Source organism: Carassius carassius, chromosome 49 (genome assembly GCF_963082965.1).
Source record: "Carassius carassius chromosome 49, fCarCar2.1, whole genome shotgun sequence".
Lineage (NCBI taxonomy): Eukaryota > Metazoa > Chordata > Actinopteri > Cypriniformes > Cyprinidae > Carassius > Carassius carassius.
The window spans coordinates 12,376,584-12,402,784 of NC_081803.1; the positions used below are offsets into that span (position 1 = coordinate 12,376,584).

The window sequence follows — 26,201 nt, forward strand, 5'->3', positions numbered from 1 at the left end:
TAAGGATGTAATTGGTATGTGCTGGAAACGGGCAACGTTGTCTTACATTTTCTCATAGCTCAATTCTATTTATCAACTGGTTCTATCTTTTTGAGTAAAGCTTATCATAAGTTCTACAGACTAACCATAAACATAGCTTTAAAATAAATAGGGATATGCTTATATCTGTATAATATCAAGTACAGGCCAATATTAGAGATTTTTTAAAACACCCTTTTCATTTAGATTACCTTTGCATCATTTAATTCTCATTTAAAGTACATTTTAAAAACATAATAATAATAAAATTGTTAAATGTTATATTTAGCAAATTTGATCTTTAATATATATGTTTCAGACTGCATATTATAATGCCAATGCTTAAATTCACTTGTAGCATTTAAAACAATTTATTTAATTTTTTAAGGATTTAAAAAAAAATTATTTAGACAAAACAGTAAATAATTTTAATTCTGTGAAATTGTTTGTTTATCTGTTTATCTCTCTATTGTTGCTTTTTACCATAACATGAAAATATTTTTCAGCTTTTATCAGTATTAACCAGAATTTTTATATTGTGCATCCCTAAGAATAGATTTTTTTTAAACCTATGACAATGACAACTTAAAGGACACACTATTCATTTGCTGTCATAGTTTGACAAACAATGATCAGCTGAGTAACCTCATCTTTACAGACCTTTCAGGAACTTGGAGTATTTCTAACAATGACTATGACCCTAGAGAGTCTATAGTTAGAGATTTCAACTGGAACAACAAGGACAGTGGGAATGAAGGGTATGAAAAACAGCATTCAGGGGTCACATATGATGCTGTCATTGTAGGAAGGACCAGAAGATAAAATAATATATATGTGTGTGTATATATATATATATATATATATATATATATATATATATACATATATATATATGTATATATGTATATATATATATATATATATATATATACATATATATATATATATATATATGTATATATATATATATATATAATTTTTAAATATATGTTTTTAAATATATGTATAAATACTGTAAATGTTAATGTAAATATAAATATTTACATATTTAAATCGCACAGATCAAAGGTCGAGGGGTTAGATAAACAGCCCTAGCAGCGGGAGTCAGGGGTGAGACCAGCAGGTGATAGCTGATATTTTTTGCCTCACTGCTTAGAGCCATAGTGGGGTCACCCAGAGCCCATCAACATGCCAGCTGCTTTAGTCACCATTATTGTTCGCTGGCTCCTATTCTTTTCAAGTTGAGGAATCTTCTCGATTGATTTACCATGTTGTGCTTTACATGCCTGCAAGCCATGTTACCCTGACAACCTCAGGGCTTGGCTATTTTTATATTCCTTTCGGACAATCCAAGTCCTCATCACCTTGTCCAGGCCAGAGTTATTACTTTTCTGTGCGAGTAATAAAACTGAACTGCGGCGAAGAATATAATAATTTGACCAACTCAAAAAAAAAAAAAAAAAATTACAAAGTACAAAGTACAACATAAAATGTATCACATAACACAATGCATTGAGTTCTGGCGGATGCTGTTGCTAAGATATCAGTATATTGCACTGTTGCCATACAAAGCAAGATAATAAAATCTTGGCTTCTTACTAAAGGGTAACAGCAGATAATGGTTCTAGATGGTATCCGGATCCCAACAGCAGCTGGTCTGATAAAATTGCTGGTTCCCTCAATCATGCTAATACCGTTACAGTCTAAGTAGAGCAGTGTGTGTGTGTGTTTTTTTAGCTTAAAGTCTATAACGAACAGACGACCACAACAGCACATTCCCATTTACACATTCCATTGGCCTTCATACCCAGCCATCACTCACAGTGTTACACCTGAGTACTGAAAAATGGCCCATTTCATACCCTCAAAAGAGGTCGTGATCCTCTGTTCCAGCATAGTTCCCACCTCTCTGCTGCTGAGATTACTACTTGGCAAAAAAAGAGCCATTTTTATGGGGGCATACACATAAACATTGTCTGTGTATCATGCATGAAATCTCCAACAAAGCAGGTTTCAGACCTAGGGACGGATCTCTATGTAAGCTGGTTGGTTTAAAAGGTATGGCACCATCATGTTTGGATTTGGGTTGGGGAGGATGGAAGTGTCAAACATGCTGCCTCTAAATACAGCATGCGTGAAACGCTCTCTAATTAAGATCTAAGAGGGATTATGGCATTAATTCCAAAGGGAAACCCTGTTGAGGGAGAATTAAGTTGGCACACACCCCTCCTCGTAATTTTGGGTGCTGGAGGCGACTTCTAGAATGTGTAATGTGAGGTGAACAAGTCAAGTAGTCATTAGTGAGTGTGACTTTGTTAAAAATGAATATAAGTCCGATTTCAGACCCTTCATGAAATGTCACTATCCTCATTATCCGAATAATCTTAGTCACTAGCTGAGGGGGAAGTCATCGACTCTTAAAATACAGTAATCTTGTCTTGAGAGGAGACCACCCACTGGTATCCTTCTCCTCCTGTGAAGCATCTTTTAAGAAAAGGAGGAGCTGAATCTGCTTGCTCTAGACTTATCTAAGGGTATATTAAAGGAATAATCCAGGTTCAGTACAAATTCAGAATAATCTCAGATCTCTTCCCTCCTTTTCTTTCTTTAAAGTGGAGTTTACGGTGAGACAATGGCAACAGAAGAACATACAGTAGGCCAATATTTGGAGGATTTAAAAGCTGAGATGAAAAATTAAGCTTATAATTCTTCCATTAAAACTTTTTTGATGCAATTATTTGATGAAAAATATTGAAACAGTGAGTATTTAAGTGTTCATGGATTTGCCACATTCACTTCCCACTGCACGTGTCTCACTTTTTGAATTTGTAGCTTTCACTTTTAAAGTCAAAATTATTTTTTATGGTAAATAAACATTATGTTGTCGATTGATCTTAGCTTGTAATGTACCTGTAATATATTCCTTTAATCTAAATTGACTACAGTAAAGGGGGGAAAGTGCTTCCTGCTTCTGAAATATGACCAAACAGACACACACGCCCTCCCCAAGGAAGGCCAAAGTCTATGTTTGTGCCTGTTCACAAGTGAGAGAAAGTAAAAGAGTGTGCTGGTGTGTTTGACCTCCCTATGGGCAGCTGTAATAGAACCCGTGTTGATGTCAAAGCTTTCTTAAAGAGCAAGTGTTTGTCATTAGGAGGATCTCTGTTCCTGTTAAGCCTCCGAGATCACATCAAAACCCTCCATTCATCTCGAAACAGCCCAGTATCAGGACTAAAGGCTGATAACCACGACAGGATTAAAACCAGGCTGACAGAAACAATCCTCATTCTTCTCAGACTTACCAACCCAGGGAAGGTCATCGTTAAAAATCAACCGCAAGAGACAAAACATAGAAGCCAGTTGAGAGCTTGTTAAAAGAAGTCCTGCTATCAGATCACTGTTTATCTCTCTAGTGCATGATTATAATTCATATTTACAAACATGAAAATCTCAACAGTATCAACAGATTACATTAACATTGTTTATGTTTATGCATTCATGTGATTTGAGTAGATCTATACATAATGTGAACCGTTTTTTTCACACTTGTATTTTTTATTTAATAACTTAAAAACAAATTTCTTCATTTTTTTTTTTAAATAGCACTCTTAATGCTTCATATAAAACTCATTTTACCTGAGATAAAAGTCTTACATGGTTTATCGGTTTTGATAAATATAAGCAAACGGAACACACAATTTTGTTTTATCAATCTGCTTGAAACTCTACTTGTATCTTGCATTTAAGAGACCAATGAAAGGGGTTACATAGGTTCAGCAGTGCTAAATATGTGAGTCACCAACACAGAGTCAAAACAAAGTTGTATCATTAGTAATAGTAGAATGAGCAGGTAATGTTGATGAACAAACAATCTTTCAATACATTTTAAGACGAGTCACAGTATCTGAAAAGGGCACGATAGAAAAAAAAAATATCTGGTTACCGACTGTACAACACTTGAAGTGTGCCTGGGGGTGCAAGACTAAAATGTTGGAGAACTTTGACCCGCAGAGGGCATCTCAGAATGTGAACTCTTGACATGGACTGACAGAAGAACCTTTGAGATGCATGAAAGGTCCATTGAGGGCTGTCAGAGTTGAGTTTAGACGGGAATGATGGCAACAAGGGAGAGGGCTGGTGTCATGGCTCATTTCAACGTGCTCTCGTTTTTCCATTTCATCCGTTTTGCCAAGCAGAAGCTGCCGGCCTTGGCAGCAGGCCACAAAGTGGTAAAAAGCAGGGGGGCAGGTGTGTGTGACGCTGGCCACAGAGGGCCCTGTGTTGTGCTAGCTATCAGAAAGGGAGTGCTCAGAGAGATAGGTGAGTCAAGAGCTGAGGTCACCCTGTCTCTGGGAGTCTCAGATAAAGCCCCAGGGGAGTTGTTATGGGGGGCTCTGGAAGAGGTTAGCAGGCTCTTTCCAGGTGGTTTGCATCCCACACCGGCCTGTCAATGCCTTATCAGGCTCGTTGTTCCGGAATCATCCATCCACTCACAGCAGGTTAGATAAACCCAGGACGGAGCTGTGTGGGACACCACAAGCCTGTGACAACTGATCAGGGGGAAGGCAGAAATGCTGAGTGAGGTGCCAGAAATGGAGGACAGAAAATAGCCTCTCTTGAGCCAATTGAGACCACATCTCTAAAGCATACTCTTCTGTTCTATCAACAGCCAAAACTTGTTAAAGATCTCCTTAATCAAATTTTCTTAAGCCTTAATTCTCAATCAGAAAAGTACAACATAGTGTAGTGGAGCCAGACCTTTTCTTTTAGCAGTAATTGTGGCCAAAAATCTGTTTAATTATTATTTTACTATTATTATTATTATTATTATTATTTTGTGTTTTTGTTTTGTTTTATTTTTTTCTTATTCTTTTATTTTATTTTTTTTTATTATATATTTGTTTTCCAAGCATTGTTTTCATTAGGAAGCAGATGGTAAAACCAACATCCTGTCCCAAGTGTTGTCTTTTCAACATGGCTTGTCAAGTTTATATAATAGTTTTTATAAAATGTGTCTTATTTAGTCCTTTTATTTTGTTCAGGCAAACACCCAACTCGTAAATTTGGAAAATAATGCAGTTTTGCACATCCCTAAATCATCCCATGGCCTTGGCATTGCTAGAAACATGATTTTTTTGAACTACAGGAATGTCAATGCCAGAAATTATTAGTTCATCCTCAATGCATCCTCACTGTATCAAACCATTACCTCATAAACACAACTTTGTTTCTAAGCAAACTGGTCGCTTCCCACTCCTGGAAGTTGCATAGCACCAGCCAACCAATTTCAGCCATTTATGTGCATAATATGCATCCGATGGTTAATGGACAACCTCAGAGATGTTTGTTGATCTTATTCTCTCAGGCTGAGACAATTTAACACCATCAATATCTAGCATACAATATTAACATCTCTTCCAAGACAGCACTGCGAGAAATTAATGTGTGGAACAACTTTGATGTTAAGATAAATTAATTACTTTCTTCTGAGAAGGACTTTGCATGTGTGTGTGTGTGTGTGTGTGTGTTTTGTATAAAGGATGTGTGTTAATGACAAGTTAGTTTATCTTCTTTCCGCTCTGAAATTACTCTTGGGGTACGCAGAGGTGGATCTTCATATAATTAAAATATGCTAATGCCATCCATACATTTATGTCTAACAAGTTTCAGTCAATTAATGGAGCCAACAGCAGACCAAGGCGATAATTTACAACCAATCACAAAGAGGTGATGATGTAAACAAATAAGGGCCATTTAACTTCAGGAAAGTTCTATGAGGTTCTACTTTGCAAGTTCTGCTCAGGTCCTGAAGCTGTACGGGAAAATGGAGGAAGCAATTTCCAAAGCTACACGAGCGTTTGATTGTGTTTGTCCAAACACTCATTATTTTCACACTTCGTTTTTTCCGTGCTTATCTCAAAGATGCTCACTCAAACTCCTCCAGAATAACACTCATCCCTGCATTAGTCACACAAACACAGACTTTTGCCTGGAGACCCAATTCACTGTCTAGGCCAAAGCCATTTATATGTCATTATAATCAATCATTTTACTGGTTCTAATGGAAAAAAGGACAAGCACATGAAGTAAGAATCGAGTAAATCACCAAAAAGAAACCTCCCGGCATCCTATTACGGACAGAACCGCTGCGTAAGAAAATCTCACAAATGCTAAATGTTTGTCAGTAATTAACATTTGACATTTGAGACCGCCATTTCCACAAGAAAACACAAAGCCGAATGCATTGGTCTGGAAACCGTTAAGTTTGTGTGGTTAAGAGGCTAATCCAGCTGTTTCAAAACCCAGAGATGGATGAAACTCTGATTAGGGTAGTGGATCAGAGGAGATATATTTGGACCACTGTGAATACCCTGAGGAACACAAATGGCAGGAGTCTCTTCCGTGTGTATAATTGGCAGAAACGCTCGCTAGTTAGGACTGAGTGAGAACTGAGAAGGTGTAAATTACCAGTGAGCATAAGCGTGACTTCTAGGCTGTGGTGTCTTAAGCTTTAAAACCGAGGTTGCCGAGATTGTGTGTTTAAGATGGATATCAGAAACTCTCTGCAGACAGGGGTGGGAGGTCAGAAAGAGAAAGAGGCCACCCATAAAATGTATGCTGTCTCTAACATCAGAGGGTAGATATGAAAATTGCTTGTCTATATAAATCCTTCAAGAGTGGCAATGCCCTTCCTTCTACACCTCCTCTGGGAGAAATTTTCTCATTTACATGTCTGCGATTTGGCCCACTGTGAATTAAACAGACTGTTAAAGGAATATTCTGGGTTCAACACAAGTCAGGTTCATTTGACAACATTTATGGCATAATTTTGATTACCACAATTTGACATTTCCCTTGTTTTCGATTACAAAAAAGCAAAAATCCAGGTTAAGATGAGTCACTTACAATGGAGGTGAATGGCGCCACTTTTTGAAGGTTTTAGAAATGTGAAGCTTGTAATTTTACAAAATCACTTACATTAGTTCTGTTAAACTTGAGTTGTTCAAATCCTTTTTTATTATCATTTTATAGTTTTTTAGTGTTTATGGGTATGTTGTAATGGCAACAACGTTGTTAAGCTGGATATAACTTTATAACTTTTCTGGATATACGGAAAAGGTTACTAAATATGTTTATTTTCCACAGTAAACTGAGTTAACACAAATTATTTTTCTTTTGACTATACTAACTGTAACAGTGTGTATTTTAATTTATTTACATATTGGTCCCATTCACTTTCATTGTAACAGACTGCTTGTTTATGGAGGAACAGGGGAAATTAATTTTTATGGTAATCAACATAATGCCATGAGGGCTGTCGATTATATAATCCAGAATATTGTTTTAAGTGAAATAAATAGTTTTCGCTGTCTATGTTTTTGACTTCGTGGTAGTGCTTGCAGAAGCTCAAATTCATTTCACCGAGCAGAAAAATGCTTTGTTTGCCAGGGTAACAGGTTTCATTTAAGGAGGCGCACAAAATCACGAAGACAGACAGAAAAGGGTTGGTACACAGAGCACATCCTCTGTTTGAGCAATAAAGCTCCTGCCAAGGAAGACTGTGCTTCCCTCCTTTGCTTGTCGTCTTTGACGTCCATGTGAGCTTTTGGATTTTTTTGGGACACATGCCGTAGCCCTATGTACAATGATGTATCACCACTGCCATTTGCAATTATTGTGAAAGCAATATGGCAGGGGCAGCCTCTCAATGAAAGTACATAGAACAAACAAAGAATATCACACATTGTATAATACAGCCATTCAGCTGAGAATGGCAAACAGGGACCTGCGGTTAATCTGAAAAGATTTCTCTGAGAGTCTATATATTGAAGAGCATCCATATTTAATCACAGTATCTGGAGTAAAACATCTTGCTGCTGTGAATCACACACTTGCTTTATTACCGTATTTGCTAGAAACGTCTCGTATTCGCTTATGGCGTCTGGAGGATGGAAAATGGAATGATTTCGTAATGGCTTCTGGCACATCCACTATTCAATATAAAATACCTTGAAAGTTCATTTTAGTGTGCTGTGTTTTGTACTTCAAGCTGCCATTTCATATGTGGCTAAATTGATTCAGCAGTGTTGTGCGGGGTAAACCGTTCCGGCCAATTTATCATGCAAAAGGTAAGCCTGAGTAACAGAGGACATTGGGAAAGGGAGGGAGATACAAAGGCCATTGTGTGGGCACGCACCGATTGGTTTTTAAACAGGTTCTCCAGTCAGTTCTCTGCAGATAAGATGGCCATTAATGGCCACAGAGTCAAGCTCTTCAGAATTGACTGAAGTTTCTTTGAAATCAGCAGCTTGACAGGTTGAATCGATATTGGCTTGGTCTTTAACTATGGTGTTATTTTTTAGTCAAAAGTTATGAGCGTGTAAGACATGCTCACGAGCACATTATGTTATTTCACACGCGCAAAAATGAACCTTCAGCTGGCATGATAAAAGTACTCGCGCACAAATTTCAACAAACGAGAGGTGTACAGGTAGCTGCAAGCGAGCGCCTGGCATACTCTCATAGGTTAACTCTGCTTGTACAGTGGAATCCTGCTCGCGGAGTACTGTTTTGCTCGCGCAGTGGATTTCTGCTCGCTCAGCTGATTTCTGCTCCCTCGAGTCTACATGACTTTTGACAATTTGGGGGTGGAAACCAAGGAGGGCACTGACCCTCTTATGATTGGTCACTATCACCCAGGGACATCCTTGTACCTTGATTGACAGCTCTCATTTTAGGGAGCACGGAGTTGGGTTAAGTTACCACCGAAGAAGAGTGGGAATGAATTAGAATGAGTTTTCTAATATACATAAAATCTCTCTGCACGTATAAAATGCTGCGCAGATCATAGTTAAATCAATTACCATCGATGTATATATTTGCGAACGATGAAGCCTACGTTTTGTTAAGGAAGTTAACATTAACGTTAAATTTTTTGAGCAACAAGTAACATAACTAGCTAGCCTATTCATGTAAAAGTACATGTGAAAACAGTTATGTTATGATTCAGTTAGGCTAACGTTAGTTGTCTAAGAAGCAGTTTTTAAAGATTAAAAGTTTAAAATGAGTGTCGGGCGATCAGCATCACAAGTGTTGGCTAAGGCGTTAACTACAGAACGAATAGGCTAGCTAGTTACGTTACTTGTTGCTCAAAAATATGTAACGTTAATGTTAACTTACGTAACAAAACGTAGGCTTCATTGTTCGCAAATATATACATCGATGGTAATTGATTTAACTATGATCTGCGCAGCATTTTATACGTGCAGAGACATTTTATGTATATTAGAAAACTCATTCTAATTCATTCCCACTCTTCTTCGTTGGTAACTTAACCCAACTCCGTGCTTCCTGTAATGAGAGCTGTCAATCAAGGTACAAGGATGTCCCTGTGTGAAAGTGACCAATCATAAGAGGGTCAGAGCCCTCCTTGGTTTCTGCCCCCAAATTGTCAAAAGTCATGTAGACTCGAGGGAGCAGAAATCAGCTGAGCGAGCAGAAATCCACTGCGCGAGCAAAACAGCACTTCGCGAGCAGAAGCCCGCTGCGCGCGAGCAGGATTCCACTGTACAAGCAGAGTTAACCTATGAGAGTATGCCAGGCGCTCGCTCACAGCTACCTGTACACCTCTCGGTTGTTGAATTTGTGCGCGAGTACTTTTATCATTCCAGCTGAATGTTCATTTTTGCGCGTGTGAAATAACATGATGTGCTCGTGAGCATGTCTTACATGCTCATAACTTTTGACTAAAAAATAACGCCATAGGTTCTCCAGTCAGCTCTCTGCAGATAAGATGGCCATTAATGGCCACAGAGTCAAGCTCTTCAGAATTGACTGAAGTTTCTTTGAAATCAGCAGCTTGACAGGTTCAATCGATATTGGCTTGGTCTTTAACGATACAGTTGGAATGACTAATCCCACAACAATACAATTCAGAGAGTTTTTGGAAACCAAATCCTTCTCAAACAAACAATGAAAAAAGAATAAAAACAACGCTCAAAATATGTTGAGGAACTATGCAGCAGAGCATAATTATTGTTCTATATTTACATGCAGAAGGATGGAATGTTGTGCATCAGGTAACAATGCCTTTGCGGCATGCAAAGAAAGATTCAAACCGTGGGAGACAGAGAGATGGTGACAGAGCATGAATGTGATGCGGAGGAAGAAAAAAACACAATAGCTCAAATTGAGGGAGTAAAAGAGGAGTAATGGTGGCAGGAGGAGAGGTTGAGAGGCAGTGCCACCAATCTAGTTATAACCCCATGCAGTGATTGTTCTGTAAAACTTAGCAATTACACCAGTTCCTTCCTCTGCCACAGACTTCTATGCAATCAGACTGGCCTCTATCAAATTGCCGTCGAACGCTGACCAAAAAATGCTCACTGTGTTACTGCTATGGGGGAAAAAAGTCAATTCAAACTAATTATCATCTAAATTAGGAATTTTCGGGCACACAATTGCTACATTGTCATGTTGCTTTTTAAATTTCTTTTAATAACATACTGTTGAGTGAGGTCCAAAAGTCTGAGACCACTAAATGAATAAACATTTTCTTCATTTCAAATCATATGATTAGCATAACAGTGAGTTTAAAGTTTAATTGAAAAGTGAACATGCATTTCTGAATGACTTCATATAATTTTTCATACAAAAATGAACACTTTGTTATATTTAGTCATCCTCTTGTTGTTCTAAACCAGTATTTCTCAATCTTGTATGTTTTTTTTATTTATTTTTTTAACTTGAATCAAAATCTCTTTTTTTCACACTATCCAACACTATTTCCCCATAAAGTAAGATATTACTGCCAGTATTTATGTTATAATTATGTCAAAGCTGGTCTTTACTACTTTCTTCATTCTGCAGTACACAAAACAATATATTTTGAAGAATTTTGGGATTCAAACAACATTGACTGTCATTGCATGAGCAAAAAAAAAAAACTGTTTTCAACATGTTCTTTTGTAGTATACAGAAGAAAGTCATACCGGTTTGAAACGCCTTGATGGTGAGTAAATTAAGACAGGTTTTTCATTTCTGGGTGAACTGTCTCTTTAATGACAACAGCATGAATCTAGAAGCAGTGAAGGATCTATATAAATATTTTAGTTCTTTGGGCCCTGTTTGGACGACATAGCTTTAATGTAGTCAAATTGTGTAAAGTCATTAAGATCCTGGTCACATCGGTTAACTGCAGGCAGAAGCTAATGATCGGGTGAGAGCTGGAGAGAGTGTTTCTGAGCTGGTTTGGATCTAAGGAACATATGCTAAATCATTTACACTGTTTACTCTGGGCATCAGAAGGCGTTAGACTCATGCATGTTATTTTAATAATGTGAGAGAGGGCAGAAATACCATTTCCACACCAGTCTGCTGTATAACAGCTTAAGGCTCTTAAAACATATTGTGCATCTGTTTTTCTTTTTTCTTTCCAGTGTAAATGTAATCACCTTGAAGAGAAAAAATGTTTGGTATGGTCTGAAGCATTAAACGTGACGGGGTTTGTAATACAATTTAAAAAGGGCTCATCTTTTGTAAGACACATCTTTTGTTCTAATTCATATTTAAATAATATGAGTTTCCAAAAACCTCTTTGAATATCTGATGTCTTTGAAATGCAGCAAACACAGAGAAATAGGCTTTTATATCTGGAAAGCCAATAAAGCGATGAATCCTAATGCATACTGTGTTTATATAGCTGACACTGATCCTTCCTGGTCCATCCACTAGATCTTCAAGTCCTAGACCCAAAGTTCAAGCATTTCACCCATGAATTTTGGCTATGAAAAAACCAAAAGGTCAGCTTCTGAAAGGCCTTTTCAGCGCATACCTGTATTCATGAAGCGCCTTCAAAAGGACATGCTGAGAACTATGCTAGCCTACAGTATTCTGCCCTAGAGGCAAATATTACTTGTGGCCTTCCTTAAAAAAGGAACTGTCCAGCACGCTTCCCAGCCCAGTGCTCCTGGCATAAAGGGTGAAACAGGGACTTTTTATTAAATAACAAAGCCTAGAAAGACAAAATACCCAGAAATACTATGGTATGGTATTCCAGCACTAATTTTGAATAGTGGATTATTTTAAAATCATGTCTACTCAAATTTTAAGTGCCATTGTGGCACACAGCATGGCTGAAAAATAGATGTAGGCCTTGGAAAAGTGAAATTCAGGTGCTTATGAATTCACCTGAATAGGGCTGCTGGCACACAAAAAAAGAAGCGTTGAAGCTGATAAAAAAAAAAAAAAACATGTATTAGTTTCCTCTGTGTGTTTGTGTGTGTGTGCATGAGCAAAAGCACATCTGTGTTTGGGGTATGTTTGAGATTTGGGCGGGAGGTTGTTGTGGCTGAAAAAGTAGTCTGTGTGCGTTTTGGGGTGGGGAGACGGTGGGTGGTGGCAGCTGATGGAATATGGAATTTTACCCTGAAGCCATTTGCATTACACTTTTAAGACAGTCCTTTTTGTTGATCTTGACCACACCCTCCAACTGGCCCCTTTCCAGTGGACTGCACAAGACCAAACTTGACATCCAGTCAAGTGAACAGAACAGATTAGTTTGTGGACCTCTATCTTTAATTTCTACACACACACACACACACACACACACACACACACACACACACACACACACACACACACACACACACACACACACACACACACACACACACATATATATATAATTAGGGATGCATGATATTTCAGTACCATATCGCTTATCATCATATATTAGAGATTTGTAATGTACTGGTATCTGTATTATTTTAGTATAATTTCTTTCATTCATAATTTGTCATTATTTATAAATATTTTGAATCGAGTTTAATGTTTATATTTTCATTTTAGTTTTAGTAATTGTATGTGGTTTTGTCATTTCAATTTCAGTTTTAGTTATTTTAGTACTTAAACTTATTTTATTTCAGTTACGTTTTCATCGGTAAGTTTTCCATCTAATATTTATCTTTTAGCTTTATTTCAGTTAACAAAAAATATTTGTAATAGTTTTAATGTAGTTAACAATAAAAAATATTGTATATTTAATTGTATATTTAATTGTGTAAGCTAATTTCAAGTCAAAATGAGTATCCATTTTTAATTCTGTACATTGTAATGTTGTGATGTTTAAATTCACTTGTAGCATTTAAAATTATTGTTTTAGTTTGGGGTTGTATTTAATTAAATTAATTTATTTAGACAGCACTAGCATATAATTTTAATATCAGTCATTTATCAATTATCAGCCATGACTAAAATTGAATAAATAAAAAAATGTTGGCTAACTGTATTGGACAGAATTCTAATATCAGTGCATTCCTAATCACAATCATCTATCACAATCACCCGCTTTAATATTGCTATTGTTTTTCATAGACAACAAGAGACTTTTGATTCCTAAGGAACTAATCCCACACACATTTGCCCTAGATTTCAGGAAAGAACACAGAGTCATAACACACAACACATACCCTGATTTCTCAAGATAGAAAAAGATCAATTCTCATTACATTCTTCCAAGAACATTTTATCTGATATTCTATGTTAATTTATTGATAGCTCTATACCTTTTCAGCATGCATGACTCCAAGTTGAATTGAACAGAATTACAAAAATGATTATTTTCAAACAGGTTTCTAGTAAATATTCCTCATCTGCCATTGGTCAAACAAACAATCCCGCCCTAAACCCGCTCCATTGGTTAAGCCAGTATTGCTGTTGTCGGGCAGGTCCAGATATTCAAACAAACAGAGCATTGTTTTGGTAACACCACAGAGCCACAGTATTTCACTTCTTGGCATAAATCAACCAGTGAATTTCTTATTTATTCTTGAATATTTTTGAAGAGAATTAAAAATCTGAAAAAACATCTGAGCCTCTGAGAGAAGCAAAGGCTTTTGCAACTCTCTCCACAACCGCCCACTAGCAGAGCAAAAACATTAATATTGTAAATGAGAAAACAGTGTTTATAATGTGAATGTTTGCCATTTTTCTTGAAATATTGTGTAAAAACACTGAACTGGCAGAAAGAGGAAGGTGAATCCAGGACGTAAACATCACTTGAAGAGAAACATCAGAGCTTTCAACTATCAGGCTCCTGCAGCCAAACCTTCTGTTGCTTCAAACAGGATGTTCAGAAAGACCTGCAGACCCCTGATGTTTTTGTTCAAATACTTGTCAGGCCTGGGCACACAGTTATGGCATCACTATACTGTAGATTTCATTTTTATTTAAAAGCGGGGGAAACAAAGCCAGTTCATGTTCTGAACTGGATGAGAAGATAAAGTCAGCTTTGCTTTGTAGTTTCAATCATGCAGAGGGATGCAGTATAGCCGTTGGCAACAAGAGCCAGGATGAGGGCAGCCAGTTTCCTTCCTGCCGTTTTCCCGCACAGCTCCTGGGGGCACTCAGGATTCAGTTACCACAACAGCACAAGCTAAGATGAGATTTGAAAAAACACTTTCCCTGGCCAAGAACAAGAAATGAGCCCTGGATTCCAATAAAACGCAAACACCTGAGGAATATCCGAGCAAAATCAACACAATATTGAATATGAAGGAGCGCTTTGTTTTTTAGAGCTTCATGTTGAAGTTTCTGCTCAAGTCGTGTTTGCTTTGAGTCAAAATGGTTGTTAATGCAAATTATGGGACAAAGAGATCTTTATAAGTCTAAATACTTTAGGCAAGATGCAAAGCTACATATTCTGTTAGTCTGTGCTTTAGTGGTAAGAATATTTTAGTGAACTTTTTTGCAGGTTACATCGATATGCCAGTAAGTCGCAACCACCAACAGTCTATATGAAGTACTTGAATTGAATCATTCATTAGTAAATCAATCACAAAAATAACTGTTAATGCAAATTAGGTAACTGGTTGTTAATACAAATTATGTGACTAAAAGATGGTTGTTAATGCAAATTAAGTGACAAAAAGAGCTTTATTAGTCTAAATACTTAAGGCAGAATGTACAACCATATATACTGTTAGTCTATGCTTGGTTGTGGGTATTTTCTGTGACCTTTTCTGGAAGTTACATCAATATGCCAGGAGGTCACAACTAGTGACAGTCTTTATGAATTATCTAATTGAACCTATAGATACTGTTACTCTTTGCATTAGTGGTTGGGATTTTTGTGACCTTTTCTGCAGGTTACATTGTGACATTAATGTATTTTGAAGTCATTTGAATTGAATAACTGAATGACTGAGTCAATCAGTCATCTGTTTTGTTCAAAAACACCAATTCATTCAGAAACTGGTAATACTATATATTAGTATGTTATTAAATCGTTCACTCAACTGTGTTGTTTTAAAACATGGATGCATTCACACCACTGTTATGTGTGTGAATTTTATATATATATATATATATATATATAGAATACAATACAATATGTGTGTGAATTATATATATATATATATATATATATATATATAGAATACAATACAATAAAAGTTAATATTTAAAAGCAATATGACTGTCAAAGTAGTAGTGTTTGTCTGAATATCAATTTCAATGCCAAGGAAATAAAACAACTCAGCAATACAGTTCTCAAATAAATATAGCCTATAAATAGAGAGACAGAGATGCATCTGACTTCAGCTCTTAGCTGAAAAACTGTGTTTGGTTTTTAGCAGATGAGAGGGAAAAGTATCTGCACTGCTGGCCGGGATTGTGCAGGGTCTGATGCTGTAGGTAAAATGGATCAGTCGTAGCACTGAGCCATTGGCTGCTTTGGCCCATCTGAGACACGGGAGCCACTGGGGTGAATTCATGAAAAGGATCAAACATGCTCCAAAGCTTTATAGAGATATGATATGTTACCCTTCCCCACGCCTGAGTTAGCAATGCACATGAAAATAAGAGAAATTATATTGAAAGTTCTAGTTCTGCTGCCTAAACTGAATAAAACAGAGACCTTAAACCAAGTGAAAAAGGCTGATGACAAGCAAATGGGTCACGGTTTGCCAAGTTAGCATGGCAAAGTTAACCTCAGCTGATAGATGCTATAACCACAACTGACCAAAAGCATCTTTCTCTACTAACATCCATTCTGAATTAGCTCTGATAAAATAGATTTTTCAGAAAGAACATATTAATGGCAAACATTACCAGTATCAGATGTTGTTTGGAGTGTTGTTAAAAAGGTTCACTGAGGTGAATGGGAATGCTAGGATGACTAAAATGTGACGTTAAAACCATTATGCTTTTCTGCTTTGTGACCTTTTGGTTCAGATTAAGATGATTTTGTTAATTTACTTAAAAATAGACATAGAAATATTCAGCCCTGGTATTCCTAAGTTTTGTGTCCATGTGAGGAACCTTGTGTTTCGGAGGTCAATTTCATTAAATGACAGCCTAAATGTGGTCATGAGACCATTGCATGGGCCTGAATCAAACAAATACCTCAGCTTGTGTCTCCTATATATAGAACAGCAGAAGATTAGCACACTGCCCAGAGAAAATACATTGTGTCTTATCTCCAAGGAACACACTTGAAGAAATCTTTTCCAAAAGTGTATGTGCAGTCCCGACGAGAGGGGGGTAAAATGAGACGGTGAGCAAGAAAAGGAATTAAAACTCTTCACCTGCAAATAGTCTACCTAAGATGCTGGGAACACCAAAGGCACAGGCTTTTGGCTTAAATACCTTTAAAATTAGACCTACGATAAGCATTTGAAAACCTCCCAAGAATGGTGTTATCTCTGACTGAATTGAAAGCGTTTATAGGTATTTCCAAATAAGGATGTAAAAAGAAGTGGAAGTTGGTCAGTTTGTGGTTAAATTTAGTGTGCTGTCACCCTAAGCTTTCAATGTGGATGCTATCAGACAGCAACTAAGTTCCTTTCAAATATATTATGGCCTCATGCCGCAGGAATGGCACTTAAAAAGATGGAGTGGACTCCTTAAAGTGCACTGGATGTGCTAGTGACTTGTTATAAGAGCAGGATTATTTATGTTTATACATTTATGAATAAATCCCAGATACATTACTGTAGATTTAAGACCAGCTGTTGGATATGCTAAAAATCTGAAATCAGGAACAGATAAAAATATACAGTGCTTGGTTAGCAATGTAACAAAATAAAAAAAGCCCCCCCCCAAAAAATCAGACAACCATCTGACTGCAATCTTTTATCTTCCCTTTCCTGTTTCTTTCTCTTGCACAGTGGCTTTTAGTTCACATAATGGCTAGTATGAATACTTTGAACAGAATAGTTAGGCCTGCCGTTAAAAAGCAAAAACCATGGCTTTTAGCAGTTACAGCCCATTTCTGTGGAGGTTAATGCTGGATGTGCAATTGCCTCATTTGCTGAGAGTAAAATTACAATTACAAAAGTCAATAGGATTATTAGCATAGCATTGTAAAGTGGAGGCCATGGGGTGGCAAAATGGCAGACTACGGGTGTACACAGCACAGCCAACAGGGGTCTTTGAGATATACCACTTAAGTAATTTTCTTTTCTGATGGCCTTCTAAAGAGCACAGCTTCCTCAGACTTGATATTCAGTGTAGCACACTCTTAATTTTCCTCTACGCACATCTACGGAACTTTATCCTGCTCTCTGCGGTATTCCCATTACAGAAGCAGCATCAGAACAGTGGTAATGTGTGATGTCGTGCACATAGTGTAGAAAACGTCCATCAACCATTAAATTCACATGTGAAGGGTGATATAAACCTGCGTGAAGACAGGAATTTTGGGAGCCATCACAACAGCCCCTCTGGCCCCTGTTCTCAATGTGCCGAGGTTCAGGAACAGGGAAAAAAGCAGGCTTCTTTTCTCCGCGATGTGAACCGAAGCAGATGTGCACCGGTTGTGTGTACATAATCAACCATTTACCTCTACTCCAACTTTCAACCTTTTAAAATCGCATTAGAATGGTGCATGCTGAAACAACACAGAGCTCTGAGGGAGCTCCTCCAGCCTGCGAGAGCTGGAACTAATTTATCGCATGAGAGGATGCTTCTTCCCTTGCCTCTCGGGAGCAGAGCATGTCGACTCCCTGCTCTAATCATTTTTTAACCATGAGGTTTACTGAATGTTTAACCTGTCAAAAAGCCAGTGCTATTCGACTATGGCATGTAAAGTAATGCGGCAAAACCGTTTTGGAAATTCGAAAAGGGAATAATAAATTGAGTTGCAATTGATTTTATATGTCATGCATGCATCTTTGGGAACCCTTTTGTTTGGCAAGCATTAATGATACTCCTACATGTGATTCTAGTGGGCATGAACTTGCAGATGAACTTCCTGCTCTGAGATTTGGGTTCAAGGTTTTAATCTCGACAACGTTATTTTTTTTTATTGTGTACTCCTCCTACTGCAGCCTCATCCACCCATCCATTCATCCTCCCTTTCGCTCCCACCAGTAACCCTTTAAAATCACACAATCAGTTTCATTTATTACTTAGGCACACAAAGACAACAATTCAGCGACTCTGAGCATGATTTAGTGGGAGGTGCTAAAAAGGGATATGAACGTGAGAGAGGAGGCCACTAAATTGTAAGTGGGAATAACTTTTGACCCTTTTTCATTAGAGCTATGTACTAAGAGAAACCGCATGGCAAAGATGGATGACGTACATCTAAAATGGATCTAATGACTACAAAAAGGCTCCCACTTCCTCTTTCACTTGCAACCTCTGCCCCAGTTGAAACTCATGACTACTGCCTGAAGGAGTTTTTCTTAATTCTACCAGGGTTGCATTTTGAATGTGGTTAAAAATTCTATCATCATTTACTCACCCCAATATTATATATATATATATATATATATATATATATATATATATATATATATATATATACACTCCCTTTTTCACTAGCAACCTCTGCCCCAGTTGAAACCCTAACATGCATAACTACTGCCTGAAGGAGCAATAATATATATATAAATATTATTATTTATTTTTTTTTGGCTCAAACCATGTCATATATGTCATATAGGTCATATTTGAGTTACTATGTCACCCTGCAACACTGCAAAGGATGATGAATTGGAATGACAGAAAGAGGACTTTACCTGTGACGCATTTTAGTAATGTATTCTGCTGGGAAATGAAGTGTTCTTTCACCAGTTTATTAAGAATGTGCTTTTCTAGTTTTTCTAGTTTCTTTCTTCTGTGGAACATAAAAGTAGTTATTTTAAATATTTTAAGAGGTTTTGTCCACATAATGAAAGTCATTGCGATCCAAAACAACATTAGACACAATTGACTTGGGCTATTTTTCAAAATATCTTCCAAAGCATACAGGTTTGAAACAACATGAGTTTTTTGTGGTGAACTACTAGAAAAACAAAGTTTAAAATTGAAATGATGTGAATTTCCATTCATTCCACTCTCTTCATTTTAAATTCAAACTGCAACTGGAATTTAAGTAGCATTCTCAGTTCAAGTCTAAATGGCACAACCTTCTGCTCAAACTTTAAAGAGAAATGATTGCAAACGAATAGGCACATTGTGAACCTACGAAAAGACCAATTAAAGCTCTAAACGTTGAGACTTCTGACCTCCTCTTCCGCTCGCATTGTTTGTGCTGAGTGTCTCTGAATAGGGCCACCACCCGTCAAGCTCACGGTTCACCCCGCATTACCTTTAATAGATTTAACCAACGTCAGTGCTTCCTCATTCACCCTGACAGCTCTGGGAGATCCCGTCCCTATAACCAATGGAGCTCATGGGCACTTTTTCCATCTGCCTCTCACACTCTCACTCTATCCGGAACAGATTTAAGAGAGTGGAAAAAACTTTGCTTCCTCTGTCATGCCCCTTTGAGTTCAAAGCGTCACTTAAAGAGGCGAGAGTGGCAGGCAGGAACGTCTCCTCACACATGGAGAAATGCAATCTGCACATCACAGACGGCATCAAAGTGACGGACCCAGAATGGGAATCCGGTTATCGTGCGTCTCCATGGCTGCCAGAAAGGTTGTGTGGCTTTGAATGTCAGACTGAATTGAAGCGCTCAAAGCCTCAGATGGATATTTGACAGAATTTGATTTGGCGGGGGGGGAGACAGGGCTACTACTCGCAACCTTTTGTAGATGGATCTCAATGCCAGGACAAACATTTGACATTGATGAAATAATATCTGCCAGACCAACATTAACCACAACACGTGAACAAGCAGCCTGATGTATGTAAATACTTCTCTGCGGGGTATTATCGACCTCAAAAACGTATGGCTTAAAAAGTCTTAAATCAAAACTTACTATGTACGGTTCATAAACGCAAGTAGTAAAACCACTCAAATTGGTTGTACACTGTGATCTCTGAACTGATCGATACAACAACCCTGAAGAAAGGGTGACTTATGATTCTTGTGCTATAAGCAAACTTATAAATAACATTCCAACAGCCACATAATTGCCGCTAAAACTATATTGAATGGCTCGAGGTGGCCTCGCAATGGCCTGACCAACCATGCTCTTGAGTTACCGCCTGAAAGCACAAGTTAAAAAATACGTTGTTAAGGACTAATTGGATGCTTGTCTAATCAATAGCCATCCTCGTACCCCGTACGTCAATATATTTATATCACCGGCCCATAAATGAGCAAGAGTGGCCCAAAAGAGTCTGTTATGACTCTTTAAACCATCCCATTAAACTCAAGATGGGATAAAAAAAAAAAAACTCAAAAGACAAGAAGATTTGTTTGCCAATAATTTACGTTTCCGCCTTAAAACCTGTCATGCTGCCAAATGCCGCTGGTCTGCGGTCTGCATGAATCATTGATATTAATACATAAATGCAGATAAACTAATCTGAGTCCAATCGGCACATTTGATCAGCTTTCCGCATTCTGATTATGAGCAAAAATCTTGTATCTGAGAGAGAACTGGTGAGTTTACAGTCAGTTCTATGATGGATATTGATCTGAAAACACTCAGCCTTGAATGTTTTCTAAGTGAAAAGCAGGTCTGCCACCAAGAGAGCTTGAATAAACATTGTTGGCACTTCCATATTTGATAGCACAGATGAGAATTCTGCTATGAAAATTACATTATTGTATACAGCACAAAAAATTTAGCACTCTCATTTAAAGCTTATCTTGGAAGCCTTGAACTTTTGTCTCCCTGCTGTGCATCGCAACATTATGTATATGCATAACAATATTAAAGCAAGAGAACAATATTCCCTCAATGCAGCACTTAAGACCACCAACTGCCTTCTATCAACCAGCAATCTTTAGAAAAGACATTTTAGTGCTGGTAACGAACACAACAGTCCATCAAACGATGTACATGACATAAAGTAACCATTCCCTTTGATTATGTAGAAAAAGTAGGGCTGTGGGACCAGATGAGTAGATAAGACTGGCTAAAGTCTCAGGGGGGCATTTTGGGCGGTGCAGACAGCAGGCCTTGCTTCTTAGCAATGCTCCGATTAATCCATTAGCAAATGGGGAGTGTGTCTGATGGACAAGAAAGACGCCAGATGAAGCCAAATGAGGGATAATGTATTTCTGTGTGCATGTGTTCAAGGGAAAGCAGATGCTTAGTTCAACACATGGCTTGAGTAATTTACTGTAAAAGCCTGTGATGGAACATACATGAACATGTATGCATGTGCATGAGTGGTCGGTAGGGAATTTAAATATGAATAAATGATGACATAATGGCCTCGGCACTTCAACCCATTTAAACGGTTGGTCAAAAGTACATTCTGAAATCTTAACTGCCTGTCTCATCCAAGCCTGGATCCAATAAATTCTGAATAATACCCAAAATTATTTTAGCACACGAAACTTTGTTCACTTAGCCCTTTGCTCTCAGTATTTTTCCCCTCTTCCCACCATTTAAGACAAAGAAAGCCCAAAAGCTGTAAAATTAGTTTGTACCATATGCTCACATTGGCTCTTCCTGAAAGCAGTCACATAGTTAGGCTTAAACTAAATGAATATTCAAATATGAATTAGACTTTTCTTTTCACTACATGCGTTTTCCTGTTTGATATCTAAGTGGAACTGACGTTAATCAGCTCAGGCCTTTGCCTGCCAATAAACAATGACAAAATATTCCCCCATCAGGCCATGGTGGCATGAATCTTTCACTTGAATGCTTAAATGATCAGATGTGGAATTTCCTGGTTGACATGAGATTAAGTGTCGGTCTTAAAGTAATCCTTTTTTTTTTTCATTTCTCATACTAAATAAAGGCCTGTGCTTTTTAGTTCAGAGAGAATTTCAGTTCCTCCTCATGGTCATACTGTATGTCATTTGGCGTGACGTCAATGATATGCAAATGGAAATTAAAATATATCTGAGGTTTCAGTAACCCTGACGTAACCCAACAAAGTTTCCAAGAGTGCATTTTTTCAAACCAGGAAGAGGTTTTTTGCTATACACACAATCCAACCACTGAGCTTGCAAAGATGTCAGAGATGCTTTTCTTTACCTGTTTTCATACAGGTGATCAGTCTCCTGCTGACAGCACTACAGATAAACAGACCTCTCCAACACACAACCAAAAATAGCCAGAGGGTCATAAAAGCAAATGCCCTTTGAGTAAAGGCTATGGTTTATGTGTATGTGTGTGTGTGTGTCTGGGGTGGGGGAGAACTCTTTGAAACTCCCCACACAGCTTACAGCAATATCTGTGTTAGGGAAGCAGAACTATACTGACATGCCTTACTTCTCAAGGTAAATCATGAGATGTCATGTTCTGTCACTTAGAAACTACACTTGGAAATTTTAAAGGATGGTATGGGTTCCTCGGGCAAGAGCATGAACCATACCTATAGCCCTGTCAGATCAGACAGAATCCTAAAACAACAACCTGAACAAAGTCTTCACAAGCTGTATTTTCCAATGAATTTCCAGTGCAGTTCTTTTTAATCAACAACATATTCTTTGTCATACAATAAAATTAAATGAAGTTCTGCAAACAGGCTGACAAACGAGTGTTATTTTGGAAAATGTCACATGATGAGCAGAGCTTCCCTAATTTTATGCTGGACACATTTAATTTGATTTGAACAAATATCCCATTATAGTTTGTACATGGCAGACAGTTTCATACCTAACATAGTAAACACTATTTTTAGATAGTATAAGGGTAGTTTATTTTTCACATATTATATATATATATATATATATATATATATATATATATATTTATTTATTTATAATCACATTTTTGGTTTACATTTGTATGGATGCATAGACCTATATAAGGGATTAACAAGGGAAATTGTATATCTCAGGTCTTGTAACAGGCCACAATTTTTCCCACAAGATTTAAATACCATTTTGCCCAAATAGTTTAATTGTCCTGCAGTGTGACATGATTTTGGAAAGCAAAATATAATAATCATCTCTCAACTAATGCATGGTCTTGTGATTAATTTGAGCAATTATACAAGGCCAATGAGTTATAAAATAGTCTGAGGTGTCACATCACAAGAAATGTTGACTGTGTTGACCCATATAAAGTATAGCCAAAGTATAAACAGTAAACGTTTTAAATAATAAAACATAGGTATCTATTTAATAATATATATATCAATTAGATATTTTATCTAATATAGCCTACATAAATTTAAATTAAATTCTGATACGCACACAAGCATGTGACACTGATAAAACCATACACCAGTCAGATGACTGAATTTGTAACACACCGCCCTCCTCCACCTCCGCAACCTCTCGTGAGCGTGCACACGATCGCTTCTCGTCTCTCTCTCTCTCTCTCTCTCTCTCTCTCTCTCGTAAGCGCGCACATACAAACCGCAATCACGCGCTCAAAAGATTCAAGCCGGGCGGCGGTCGAGCGCGTCTCAAAAATATGATAGACTTTAATTACTGATGAAATTGACATAATTTGCTCAACCTGGGCAACAACCATGCACGAACCAAAAATTAAGCAATTGCTTTTTAAAAGGATAGTTCGTCCCAAAATTACAATTCTGTATGTCACTCCAAAGCTGCGTGACTTTCTTCATTTGCAAAAAACTAAAAAATATCTTGTTCGATACCCCTGTGCTATTAAAATAAATGGGGACTGAAGCAATCAAGCTTCAAATAAAGGCAGTCTACCTTAAAAGTAGCTAGTTTAAAAATGTCCTATTCGTCATAAAAAATAATTCTGGGAGGTACAGGACAACATTTAAGTCTTATTATTTCGATTTTGATCTTTGAATTAGATGATTCAATTCACAAAACCATATCCGAATGATTCGTTCATCAGTCAAACTGATCATTTCTCACTGAGTCAGTGATCCGGGGACTAACAGCAGGTGTTTTCGGTTTGTTTCATATACAAACTATGACTCAAGAAATGTTCCATCTGTGTTCTTCGGAAGAAATCTAGCCATACTCTTAACAACAACACGACGGTGAGTAAAGGATGACAGGACTTTATTATTATTATTATTATTATTTATCTTAACAGTCTCTTTATGGTCCGTGTTTAGTTTCTATTTGGGACTGAGGCATAAAATAATAAGATGGGGAATTCAGACACGTCACTGTAGCCTACCTTTCTGCTCGTGACGCGGCTAAACCGAAACAGAAACAAGCAGCATTAACAACATTACGTCGTATGTCGAGTCACCGGTCCAAACTAAAAGTTGAAGCACTCCCTATTCACTTCTCTCTACTGAGCATCGTTTAAATTTGAAAGCGTTATCGCGGTCTCCTACTTCTGGTGATAAAAATGAATGAATGTGAATGTCCGAGGCGGGTACAGATGGCTTAATCTTCGTCAGGTGGAGAGTTGACCTCTTGTTCTTAACGTGAGAGAAATGAAAAGTGTAACACATGATCTACAAATGATTGCCAACGAATTACGGCAACGGCTTTTATAAAAACTTGCTGATGTTCACTGATGGTAAGGAAGTAAAAAAAAGTCGAATGGTCACTGTAGGAACGAGCCCGTTCAACATAATTCTCGAATTACGGCAGCGATGTTACATGTAAAGAACGGGAGAGAGAGATTATTTCTCACTGACTCAGTATTTACATTATAAATTAATTGACATACCTGTTTGAAACACAGCGGCTGCTATGGAGGCACCAAAAAGGCAAATAAGCAAATTCATCCTAGAAATCCCCGGCTCTCCTTTATACAGTCCGAAGAGATTTTCAAAAAAGATATGTTCGTTTGAAGTTGTTGGACAGTATCGAGAGAACTCTCTGGTTGAGTGCGCTGAAAGGATCAGGCGGTTGCTCTATGCGTTGATCGCAGGTGAAGTCTGGACTCTGGACGAGCAGTGGAGACTGAGAGAATGGGAACTCACTCTGGAGGGTTGGAAAGCAAATCCCGCCCAAGCCCCGCCCCCACGACACGCCCTCCCCGTGCAAAGCCCTGCCGCTGTTGGTTACATTTGTCATGCTGCTGCGTAATGAGTAGCGCTGGAAAGTCCGAATAATTCTAGAGGATCTTTTCTTGTGAACCTGTTCAGGAAGCCATTTCAAAGCATTCTGCAATTCACACACACACACACACACACACACACACACACACACACACACACACATGCCTATCTGGAGAAATAGACTATATACACACTACAGTACAAACGTTAATGGCCAAGTCATTTTTCTTAAATATATTTTTATGTATTTTTTAAATTATTTTTCAGATTAGATACATTAAATTGATCAAAGTGACAGTAAAAATATATCTATTTTATTTAGTTTTCTATTTCAAATAAATGCTTTTTAAAAAAAATTCTATTGAAGAATCCTGAAAAAAAAATGTATCACAGTTTCTACAAAAATGTAAAAAAAAAAAAACTTTATTTCTGTAAATATATAATTGCTGACACTAGAGCAGAATACTCATGAATTAAATTTTAAGAAAATATTTTAATTTAAGTTATATAGCTTGAGTAATTGGTATGGATGATATCTTCACATCTGAGGTGTTTCAGAAAACGGGTTAGCACAATTATGCACATAATCATACAGAAAACCTCACAACTAATAAAAATCTGTGTTCAGCAGTGTCACCCCAGTTTATTTCCCACCTTGTCATCAGACAGGCTCTGAGGAACTGACACCAACCGAGTCACACTGAATTTGAAAATTAATGAAAAGTGAACAACCCCAGTATTATATAAGGTTATATTTAAATCATTGTCTGTAATATGTGTCTTTCACATAATTTAAGGACATTTAAGAAGTAACTTCAGCTCCAAGCATTACATTTGCATTTGATTTTTGTTTTTCATCATCAGTG

The 26,201-nt window shown here is 37.5% G+C and overlaps 1 protein-coding gene and 1 long non-coding RNA gene across 4 annotated transcripts in view; one reads left to right on the top strand and one right to left on the bottom strand.

The window, feature by feature from the left end:
• Positions 1–25,250, bottom strand: part of LOC132132518 (CD166 antigen homolog) — a 60,408-nt gene extending 35,158 nt beyond the window's left edge. For both annotated transcript variants that reach the window (XM_059544922.1, XM_059544921.1), the window contains exon 1: positions 25,002–25,250. In XM_059544922.1, the coding sequence (XP_059400905.1) occupies positions 25,002–25,059 (58 nt within the window). In that variant the 5' untranslated portion in view covers positions 25,060–25,250. The remainder of the gene's footprint in view (positions 1–25,001) is intronic.
• LOC132132519 (uncharacterized) overlaps positions 24,005–26,201 on the top strand; it is a 54,742-nt gene continuing 52,545 nt past the window's right edge. Inside the window, exon 1 of one of the 2 annotated variants that reach the window (XR_009429048.1) lies at positions 24,005–24,358. This is a non-coding gene — a long non-coding RNA (uncharacterized LOC132132519). The remainder of the gene's footprint in view (positions 24,359–26,201) is intronic. The other variant, XR_009429047.1, reaches the window with a different exon arrangement.